Raw genomic sequence first — 11461 nt, 5'->3', positions numbered from 1 at the left:
GGGTTAACATTTTAAACTGGAGATAGGAAAAAAGGAAAGGTTTTTAAAAGGTGAAATTCTGGAAAAAGGGCAAAAATGAAAAAGGGGGCTTTACCTTTCAATGACTGAATATATTATAAGTAATGTATAATGTTTGTAGTTATAGTTGTGTCAGCATGGTTTGTAACATACAATGGTTGCAAATGATGTTTCCTGTTTAAAAAAAAAAATGAAATACATCTCCCATTTATCTGTGTTAACTTAAGAAATATATGTCTGTTTAACTTCATCTTAAAATGGCTTGGGTTTAACTTCTAATGAACCATCTGTTTTTTTAACAACCATTTGTATACTTTCGACTGCACTCAGTACACTCTGACCAACCTATTCTCAGCCTGCATTTTCCCTCTGTTTGTAATGACATGCATTAAAATCTGTCTGCATCACATGACAGATCAACTGGTCTTCTGTTTCACTCAGAGGTTAGTAAAGCCTTTCCTATATTCTGTATGTAGTTATCATTCACATGGGTTGGGTGATATGCTTGTTTCTATCTTAATCCATCTACCTTATGAAAGCATATTGAAAATGGTTGCAACTATCATCATATATACACGGACAAACTTGTCCTACCTATAACTCCAACTAATTAAATCAACTGCTGTTTGCACTTTACCTAGAACTTGCATTCTGTAACACAAAAAAAGTGGGGATTCAATCAAAATAGTTTTTGTATAAAGGACATTTTTAAAACTTGGAAATATTTTTATTTTATTTTACATTTCTTAACTGGGAAAGTCCACTGGACACAGGTCCCTTTTCAGTGGAGGCCTGGGGAGAAAAGCTCCACATATAACTAACAAATAATATCACTAAGTACAAACTTCACATTTTAATTAAGACAGTGAAATAATACATCATTATAAGAGTCACATGTCTAAGAATTCAACTACATAAGAATACGCAAAAATACAAACAAGATACCATCTGAAATATTTACAATCTTAGGTCCTAAGTCCATTAATACAACTTAAGGCCTATGAGCAGTCAGATAGGAAGAGTAATGAACAGAGTAATGTACACTTGCATATTCTCTCCCCCTTTGCAGAAGTATTGACCTAAAACCTAGTCTGTCAGTATTTTACTCAGCACAGTCAACATTAATGTCTGGGATACTCAAGTTTACAAATTATTATAACAACACTTTTAGCTAGAATGCCCCACTAAAATCTCAGTGTACAAATGTATAACCCACTCATAATCTAATCATTTTCTTTGTTGAGATAGCAAATGCAGAATGCAAGAATCATACCTCCCAAAAAGATTACAATATTTTCAGTTTTGGATATGCAACAAATAAATTACAAAATTATACTTGTTTCTGTAATATCCAAGGGCCCTTTTGGATAACAAGATTAATATTTTTTTTCTTTTCATTGCATTTCTCAGGACAGACAAGACATTTTAATGTACTGTTTAATAGTTAGAAATACTTATTTCTTACAGCACTGCAAATATATTTTGTATCCTGTATTGTTCCTCTCCAATGTCTTAACAGCCTAACAAACCATATCCTAAATATGCCTAAATTTTGTTACACCTTATAAATAACTCTAATGATCCTGTAATCATACAACCTTACAATTTAATCTTGTATTCAAACCACATAAAAGGACAAACATGTCATTGCATGATTACACATATTCTGTGAAAATCTGATGGTAGTTAATCTCGAACTAAATCGTTTGTGAAAAATTCATGTTGTAACAAACAGGTTTTATGTTATGAAAAGAACAGCAGCATTATGAGAATCACAACAGCGTATCTGAACATAGCAGACTAATGGCTAGCACAAATACACACAAAGTAGAAAATTAGCAGATCCTCAGTTTAGTGTGTGTGTGTGTGTGTGTGTGTGTGTGTGTGTGTGTGTGTGTGTGTGTGTGTGTGTGTGTGTGTGTAAAAAACACTCTCCAATTTCGGTTTATCCAATAAACATTTTTAGCATCTTAATGACGGTTCAGGGTGTCACCCAAAGTTTTGGAAAAGTTTTCCATTTCTAAAAACATTTCTCAAGCTTTTATATCTCATAAATTTCCTTACGCTTGATAACACTTTATCCATACAGAGCATGTCCTAAAGCAAGGGCAAAGCACAATAATGGCCCATTTATCTGTCTCTAGAATGTTTCTAATCATGCAATGTGTGGCATTTATCTGTTTCTAGAATGTTCCTAACTATGTATCTAATCATGCAATGCATGGCATTTATCGTTCTCTAGAATGCTCCTATGTTTCTAATCTGCAATGTATGGCAACTATTTAAAACTAGCTATATATTTTTGGACATTTAGAGAAAAAAGGGGGTGTTGCATATGGGATAAATGAGTTTAATGCGAATGAGGTAACTGCAGTGAGCAACATGCCACGAGGTACATGATTCCTCTAGCAGTCTTCACTTGGAATACACGTTAATGATGTGGCATCACATGTTCAGTATTCACTGTCTTACTTAATGGACATCAAGAAATCACAGTTGTTGCCAATTGGCAGCCATCACTCTTAGATGGATATAAATAAAAATCTGATGCTGAAAATGTTTGCTTGATAAAACAGAATGTTTTACTAATGAATGCTGCACACATTCGACTTCTGTTTCACTGTGGAGTTTGCCTGTATCCTATCTGGATGGGTACATAGAAGACTTACTGAAGTATAGTCCAAAAGGTCTCACACCGACAAACCAAATTTAATGAAAGCTGTCTTCTTGATAAATGGGGAAGTGATGTTTTCCATTTTGCAAAGTAATGGAAAAAGTTTGTGCCTTTTACAGTACATTATTGTCCTAGTACCCTAAAACAGATATAGTGGACTTGATGTCACTTTATTCTGGGATATCACATACACTGAACTGATTATATAAACTGTCAGTTTTGGGAGTTGTGGGGGTTCACAGCCCCGTATGAGAAACGTGGGGGTCTCTGTATGCTCTGCTTAGAAAACACTTTGCTAAATTTCTGCAATAGTTTATTTTGCAGACTCCTTCAATTGTTCTGTTTTGCTAAAGCGAGTGCTGGTGAATTTATGTAGAAAGATCCATGACCACATGAATGGTGAGATTAAACCACACATCTACAACTGTATTCATACTGTACTTCTGTCAACCTGTCTGTGTACAAACATTACTGCCTTAACAGTTCAATTAGATGATGGAAACAAGGAACAGCAGCACTAAAAAAGTTGAAAGGGGGGGCCACTTGGTAATTTACCAAAGGTTCCTTGCTGTTTGAAATGGTCAAGGTAACATCAAAGGAGCTGGGATGAATATACAAGGTTCCAATTTCTCTTACAGCCACGAAAGTGCTGGTTTATTGATTTAAATATATGTAGCTACCAAGACCTGCTGTCAAATTCTGCCATAACATTAAAAAAGAAAGTTCAGGATCCCGGGCATGCATCAGTACTACTGAATATGGCGTTAGTGATGGTCACTGCAGTTTCAACAGGTAATGTATTACCAACATTCTTTTCTGAGAGGTACGTGTTACTTCTGTCTGCAAAACACTACTTGAGAAAGACACCTATAACCTGTTAGCTTTCCATACACTTAGCCATGCACCTGAGGAGACAGATTATGAAAGGCGGATAGTGCTATGACTACTGCTCGACAAAGTCACAAGAAGCATTCAAATCATTACAAACTCAGTCCATTTGTTATTACGTTTACCACACACACAACATAAAAGTCATACTTAGATCCTTATGAAAGGCTGGGTCCCGTGCAACATTCTTCAACAGTGCAAGTGCGGCTGTTTTAACTCCCTGGTCATTTGAGTACATCAGCTTCCGTACATGTTGCAGGCCTTTTTCCTTTTGTACTATAATCTGTGCTACTGCAAATGGCATCTATAAGGAAAATGTATAACAACTGTAAAAAATACATTAAAACATTTCTGAAATGAAATAATCATGAAAAAATTCATAGACCTCACAGCTCATAAGCACATGCAATACACAATACCATGCATGGATAAACATTAGTTAACTAGTAGCAGTGTTATTACAATCCATCATAGGTTCATACTAGGCTATATGCCCTAGGGCATTTATAAGCCTAGCCAGAGTGTGTTTGGCTTTCGCCACCCATTTTAAAATAATTTTGCTAGGCCCTTTTTCGAGGTTAGTATACTGTGCCTCTGTCTAACAATGACACAGAAGTGATACCCGGAGTAAACCTACGATCTCCCATCCACTCATCAAGATTCCTCTTGAAGAGAGTCAATGAGGGACTCTGCCTAACCTGGACTGGGATTTTATTCCAGAGTGAAGGGAGCCTCTGGGTTATGAATCTGTCCCTCCAGCATGTCCTATTTATTTCAGTGCTGAGGTTCAAGTCTCTCGAGCGCGTAGCTCGATGGGATTTGGATTTTCTGAGGTGCAGCATTTCCATTAATTCCGGGGTGGACATGGCTTTATAAGTCAGGCACAGATCGCCTCTGAGCAGGCGGTATGCCACTGAGTAGAGCTGGAGTTTCTTTAACCAGGCAGCATATGGAATCTGTTTGAGCCCTTTGATCCTCTTGGTGAGGTAATTTTGGGGTCTTTCCAGTTGCTGCAGGTGTCTGGTAAGGTACATCCCAAAAGGGGCATTGTAAATCATAAATTCTAAATGCATATTTCACAACTAGATACATGGACGAGATGTACTATTTCACAGTGACATGTACCAAACTGACTAGCATTAATAATTACCCTGTTAATCTTGTTGATTTATATTTCCTGTGACAGTAACTACTTTAAATGTTGGGACCCTCTACAGTGAGTCCTAAAACATGAAAATTGAATGACCAAAAAAACAAACTTACATATACTAAGTTGAATATCCCCTTTTCTTTGATGTATGGCAACCTCGAAGTTTGGGAGTGCAAGGCCCCCTGCAAATAAAAAGAAGTTTAAAGGAGAAGAGAGAGGGATGTTCAAGATACTCTCTTCTCCAGGATTTTTGGTCTTTTTCTTTCAAAATGTCAGCACTGCATTTCTCTTGCTGACATTCTGATAAGAAACCTTTGGTTACACTTCCATTTTCATTCTAGTTAATATTCATTATTAATTTACCTACTAATATACCTCAAAAACAGAAATTATAATAATAATTTCCACCCTAAAGCCCATGACCTTTATCGTAACCTACAGCTTCACATTTGCACTGCCACCCCCCATACTTCTGCAAGGAGGCGGCATGTTGCTTGGGAGAACTGATGAAACAACTCAACAGATATACTGTTTAAAACGTGCTCTGTTGATACTGAATTTTCTTCCCCAGCATAAATAAAATCTACTTGTTTGTTAACTAGGGAAGTGAACTGGTACTTCTCTGACCCTTTTCAGCCATAAACTGGCCCACAAAGTCAAAAATACATATAGCATCTTGTATAGGGTCTATATCATAAGTTCGAATGTTGAATTGTCCGAACGCCGAAACCTGGAACTGGGAAGTTCGAAATCTCAAAACAGCGAAGCTGCGTAACACCAAATTCCCAGGGAAAAAATTTGGTGGGCCGTTTCCGTGACTTTGCTATTTCCTCCACTGTGGTGCAATCTCGGACTTGGTATATTTAAGTAGGGGGTGTGGGGGTGAAGCTCCCCACATTAGAAAGAGTTTGAAGTGTTCATTTTTTTTTGTTTTGTGCTGGAACAGTGATTTTTTTCCTCTGGGAAGAAAATGCTGTTCTGAGCGTTCGAACTTCTTGCATTTCGAAGTTCCGGGTTCGATATTTACATAGTCGACCTTATGACAGTTCGACTATGTGATATAGACCCTTCTGTATACATGGGTCTATGTCATAACACTGAAACTCATTTCACTGAAACTCAGATGATCAAACCAATTTCACTGAAAACTCATAACACTGAACTTTCTCAAGAAGAAATATATCCTAAAAACATGTTTTTGTAAGGGGGCTTGAATCCCTGCACTCCCCACCTCCCTTATCACAGTGAAGCACTGCTCGAGAGCAAACATGGACATCTACAGGTCTGGGGGTACAGCACGATGCTGACCATCGCAATTCACACATATTGTGCTAGACTCACTTCTCTAATACAATAAGAATTACACCATCACGCACTTTCTCACACTTCTGCACTTTTCTATGAAATGAGTTTTCATTGAAATAGGTTTAACCATTTAGGCTTCACTGCAATGAGTTTTCAGTTTTAGGGACCCATATATGCTCGCTTGCGTGCATATAATGGTCTGATAGCATGGCCTAAAATTGCAAAATGTCTTGTGTTTCCATGGAGATACTTACCGGTATACAACTCTTAAGTATAACAGTGAAGTGCAGTTTTAAACATGAATCTCTCTGAGAGTCCCCTATCCTGCATGATTTGTGAAGCACAACAGTTTCATGGTACCTACAAAGTCATGATGTTTGTGCCTTGTTAAATACTGGCTTACTGTTCTGTACAGGCCCACAGGCAGTGCTAGTAATCAGAGTACACAGCTCTGCTGCAGCAAGTTAGGATCTTCTGTTTGATTTAAGTTGTGTCTGAAAATTTGTTTTCCATATATGCTCATACAAGTAAGCAGTCATTCGTTTTATTTCTTTGCTGTACCATCTGAAAGTCTTTATTAAGGAGAATAGGTTAAGCAAAGTTTTTTTTTTTTTTTTTTTGCTACATTCATTCTGCTTGAAGCATTTGTTGCTACTGTACTTGTGTTCCTTCCCCGAAATGCATACATTCCACGATACTAAATCCAAGTATTTTCTGATTGGCATGGAGTCAGCAAAGTTCACTGAATGATTAAAATTAATACCAGTGAAGTAACCTCACTGGATGTTTTTCATTCAAGGGATGGGTGCATAACAAAAAGGCAGCATTACAAAAAACATAAGATGAGTAAGTATTTCATTATGACAAATAGAATGCATTAATAATACACTATACAAACAGATTTTTGTAGTAATACTTACAAGTCAAGATCAAGGCCTGAGGTCACCAAGAATCTCCCGTCTTATCTAGGATTCCAAGAAATACCCGTGCACTGCTTTGCATCTTCTGACGTATATGTGTACTTAGATTTTGAAATACTTGTATACTCTCTCAGATCCTATGAAATGTTTTATGTACTCTGTAGGATCTAGTGATACACTTGTGCACTGTCTTAAGATGTATGATTTAAGATTATGACTCTGCTTCAAATATATAATTGTGATAAATTATCAATGCAATTGTAAATCTGTAGGATTATCTCCTGCTTTTGCTAAAATTTGTTAACAAGCTTAATCAGTACTATGTTATCCTACTAGGAATATTACTGTAATTGTTTTTCTGTTTTTTGTGTATTCTTTTTTTCACACTGTTATATGGAACTTTTCTCTCTGTGCCTCTGTTGAAATGGGGTTCATTTTTGCTGACCCTGCCGGAGGACCCCTATAAATAAATAAATAAGATCCTTGGATATTGCAATCTGCTGTTTTGTTTCCTGTGAAATACCAGCCTATTCTCTAGGTTCCTCTGAAATACTCGTTAGGATCCTGTGAAACAGAAATCTACTGTCTAGGATCCTGTGAAATACCTGCATGCTACCTTGGATCCTGTGAAAAAACTGCCACTCTTAAGGATCTGGTGAAATGCCCCATACTCTCTGTAGGATCCTTAGAAATGTCCATATGCCGTCTATTGTAAAATGTCCATGTACTCTCTAAGACCTTGTGAAATACCCATGTACTCTGTAGGTTTCTGTGAAATACCTGTTACCTCTACATTCTCTAGATTCTTGTGAAATACTCAAGTGCTCTCTGCGATCTTGTGAATTGCCCATGGATTCTCTAGGATTTTGTGACTAGCTAGAAAAAAGTAAAAGACTACATTATATTCTGACTGGGCTTACTAAATATTTAAAGAGGGAAACTAGGATTTGTAAATGTTTATGTGATACCACTCATGGTTAAAATGGAGTACTCCCAATATGTTCTCACCACTTAAGGTAAAAGTTTACAGCTCTGTGCATTAATTTCACAATTTGTTTGTATTATCCATTGCTTTTAGAAGTTCACAAGTGTGTAAATTAAGTCCAATATTTTCTAAGAAATGGGCTCCAGTACATGCTGATTAGAACAAAAACCTAAGCTGTTATTAAAACACTAGTACTTTAAACGTCTCTGGTAGAAGGCCTGAGTCCACATGCAGTATGATAACACGTCCTACTTTACAGGCCTCAGTGCATTTTGTTATTCAAGTACAATCACTTGATTTTATACCAGTGAAAAATATAGAAAAAAGTGGCACCAGGACTCACCCCTGACGCATTCCACTTTTGATACACAATTCTTTTAACACTTCCTCTTACAGTTTAATCTATTTCTTCCACAAAATCATTACCACACCCTGTTAGTATTGCATCTTACCAGATTACTTAACAGAATGCGTTGCTGTACTGAAGACCTTTGCTACATCCAGATATAATGTGTAAGCTCTTAAACCCTGACTCAGCATAACTAACGCTTGTTTATAAAACCAAGCCGTATTCAGCACTTGACCGTAATCACTGTTGTAGTCATAGGGACTTCAGTTGTGAGTGAATCCATGTCCAGTTTGATTTTCAATGCTAAGCATCATCCTTTCCCACATGGCCAGGCTGATGTACTACCTCAGACAACTTAATGTAAACAGGTGACATCTGCTCACACCATCTTTGGTTCTTCCTGCCCCCCCTCCCCAAAATGATAGAACCATGCCTGCAACAGGAGCTGCAAGTCAGGACTACCCTGGGGATGAAGTCTGTGACAAAAAAACGTCAAGCCTTGTTCAGGAAATGTGAACAAGGACAGGAAGGGAGTACGGTTATATCATGAAGAGAAGGAAGAATATATTGGTACCCACCCTGGCAACATCATGGTCCCTTGCAGCACAGGACATAGATGGGGGGGGGGGGGACTGCAACAGTGACCACACTCAAACATCTACAATTATGGTAAGCTACCCAAACAGCTGTACTGCATTCATCATGAATCAGTGTTGCAGTCATAGCTCATAGGGAAGATTCCCAAAACTGGTCAGGTTCAGGTGAGGTGGCCTGCACCCTGCTCAGCTGAGAAAGTACAGTTGTGTACCTACCATAAATGTAGATATTCGAGTGTATTCACTGTTGCAGTCATTACACTTGGGTTATCCTGCTGGCAGGCTACCCGCAGTCGGCCTGAATTCCAAAGTCCTGGTCCGGCGTCGGTTGCTGTCGCCTCATTCCTGATGTCAGTGTACCAGGGGTATAAAAGATGCAGCCGACGCCATTTTCTTCAGTTTTTCTTGCCCCAGATGTCAGGTGACCCAAATGGGTAGGCTAAAAAACATTGCTAATAAAAGCATGCACTAAAATAAACAATACCTTCATCTACAAGCAAATACACCACATAGGTTGTATAGGATAGAGAAGTGCAGATAAGTCCCAGCAAAGAAAGGTGGATGGTGGGTGGGTAACCCGGACTGCAACAGTGAATACACTTGAACATCTACATTTATGGTAGGTACACAACTGTACTATGTTCATCATGTTTCACTGTTGCAGTCATTACACTTGGGTTGAATCCCAAAGCTGAGTTTGGGTGGCTGTGTCTAAATAGAATTAGGAGTGGCTATAAGGTCCTGCAGAACTGCAGAGGCAAAGCCTGCTCTGGATTTAGAGTAAAGAGGTAAGTGGTAGTGCATAGTAAAAGTGTGCACTGAAGTCCAAGTTGCAGCCTCCAAAATATCCTTGGTTGGTACTCCTCTGAGGAAGGCTGCTGAGGTGGCTGCTGCCCTTGTAGAATGTGGTCTAATGCCCTTAGGCACTGACTTGCCATGTTGTGAATAGCAGAAATGAATGCAGTGTCCTATCCATTTTGAAATAGCCTGCTTTGAGATAGCCTTTCCTTGTGATCCTGCAGCATATTCCACTAAAAGTTGCTCAGTCTTTCTGAAAGCTTTAGTTTTGTCCAAGTAGAAGCGTAGCTGTTTATGTCCAAAGAGTGAAGAAGTCTCTCCCCTTTATTCTGTGTGTTTGGGAAAAAAGTAGGCAAATGAATGGTTTGGTTAAGAGCCACACTGGACACCACCTTAGGCATAAAAGTTGGGTTTGTCCTTAGAGAAACCCTGTCCGGATGGAAGACAATAAAAGGTTCCACAGCCATTAATCCCTGTAACTCTGACGCTCTTCTTGCTCAAGTTATTGCTAGGAGCAGAGCTGTTTTCCATGATATGAATTTTATCTCAGTTGTATTGGCTGGCTCGAAAGGAGGCTGTGTGAGTTTTTCCAAGACAAAATTGAGGTCCCATGCAGGTATTGGTGCTCTCCTTGGAGGTCTTATATTTTTGGCCCCCCTGAGGAACTGCCTAAGCAATGGATGTGAAAAAAATAAGTGGGTCTGCATTGTAATGAGCTGAAATGGCAGAGGCATGGATCTTAATTGATGAGAAAGATAGGCCTTTGTCCAGCATCTCAGTTAGATATTGTAAAATCTGAGGTATATTTGGGACAAGCGTGTCAATTCCTTGTACCTGGTTCCAAGCACAGAATCTCTTCCATTTTTCTGCATAAGAGTTTCTGTTGCTGGGCCTCCTGGCCTCCAAAATAACATCCATAACCACTTTAGAGAGAGGTGTATTCTGAATGGTTACACTATCCGCCATGCAGCTAGATTTAGGGTTCTGAGTTGGCTGTGCAGGATCTGATTGTTTTGAAGGGTCAGTAAATGAGGAATTTGAGGCAATGTCCAGGTTGGGCCCTGGGACAAGCTCCTTAGGATTGGGTACCAGTGTTGGCGTGGCCAATCTGCAGCAATTAGTATCATTTGTGGCTTCTCTTGTCTGACCTTTAGGAGTACCTTGGGGAGGAGAGGCAGTGGAGGAAAGGCATATACTGTAAGGTTGTTCCAGCTGAATGACAAGGCATCCACTTTCCATGCTTGTTTATGGTAAGTCCTTGTGCAGAATCTCTGAAGTTGGCAGTTGTGAGGGGAGGCAAAAAGATCTATGTCTGGGCATCCCCATTTCCTTGTTATCATGCTGAAGATTTGTGGATCTAGTTTCCACTCATGAGGATCCATGAGGTTTCTGCTTAGTTCGTCTGCCAGAGCATTTGTTTTTCCTGGCAGGAATTGTGCTTGCAGGTGTACTTGGTAGGTCAATGCTGTGTTCCACAAAATCATGGCTTGTCTGCAGAGGAGGTAGGAATGTGTGCTCCCCTGCTTGTTTATGTACCACATAACTGTGGTGTTGTCCCGTCTTTATCAGCAGCTGTCCTGGATGAAGTAGGTCCTTGAAGGCTGTCAGGGCATTTTGTACAGCTAGCATCTCTTTTTGATTGATGTGAAGATGCCTTTGGCTTGGGGGCCATGTGCCCTGAATACATTTTCCTGTCATGTGAGCTCCCCAGGCATAATCTGACGCATCTGTTGTTAGTGTTTGCCTGGCTGTGGGTAAAGTGAATGGCTGTCCCTTGT

General features: G+C 39.1%; 1 protein-coding gene across 1 annotated transcript in view; it reads right to left on the bottom strand.

The window, feature by feature from the left end:
• The window catches only part of PKP2 (plakophilin 2), a 1518559-nt gene that overhangs the window by 165868 nt on the left and 1341230 nt on the right, over positions 1 to 11461 (bottom strand). The window contains exon 10 of the mRNA XM_044087464.1: positions 3731 to 3884. Coding sequence (XP_043943399.1) covers positions 3731 to 3884 — 154 coding nt within the window. The remainder of the gene's footprint in view (positions 1 to 3730; positions 3885 to 11461) is intronic.

The sequence above is a fragment of the Protopterus annectens genome, chromosome 11.part0 (assembly GCF_019279795.1).
Source record: "Protopterus annectens isolate FY-2018-M chromosome 11.part0, PAN1.0, whole genome shotgun sequence".
Lineage (NCBI taxonomy): Eukaryota > Metazoa > Chordata > Ceratodontiformes > Protopteridae > Protopterus > Protopterus annectens.
This window is presented reverse-complemented; position numbering and strand designations above follow the sequence as displayed.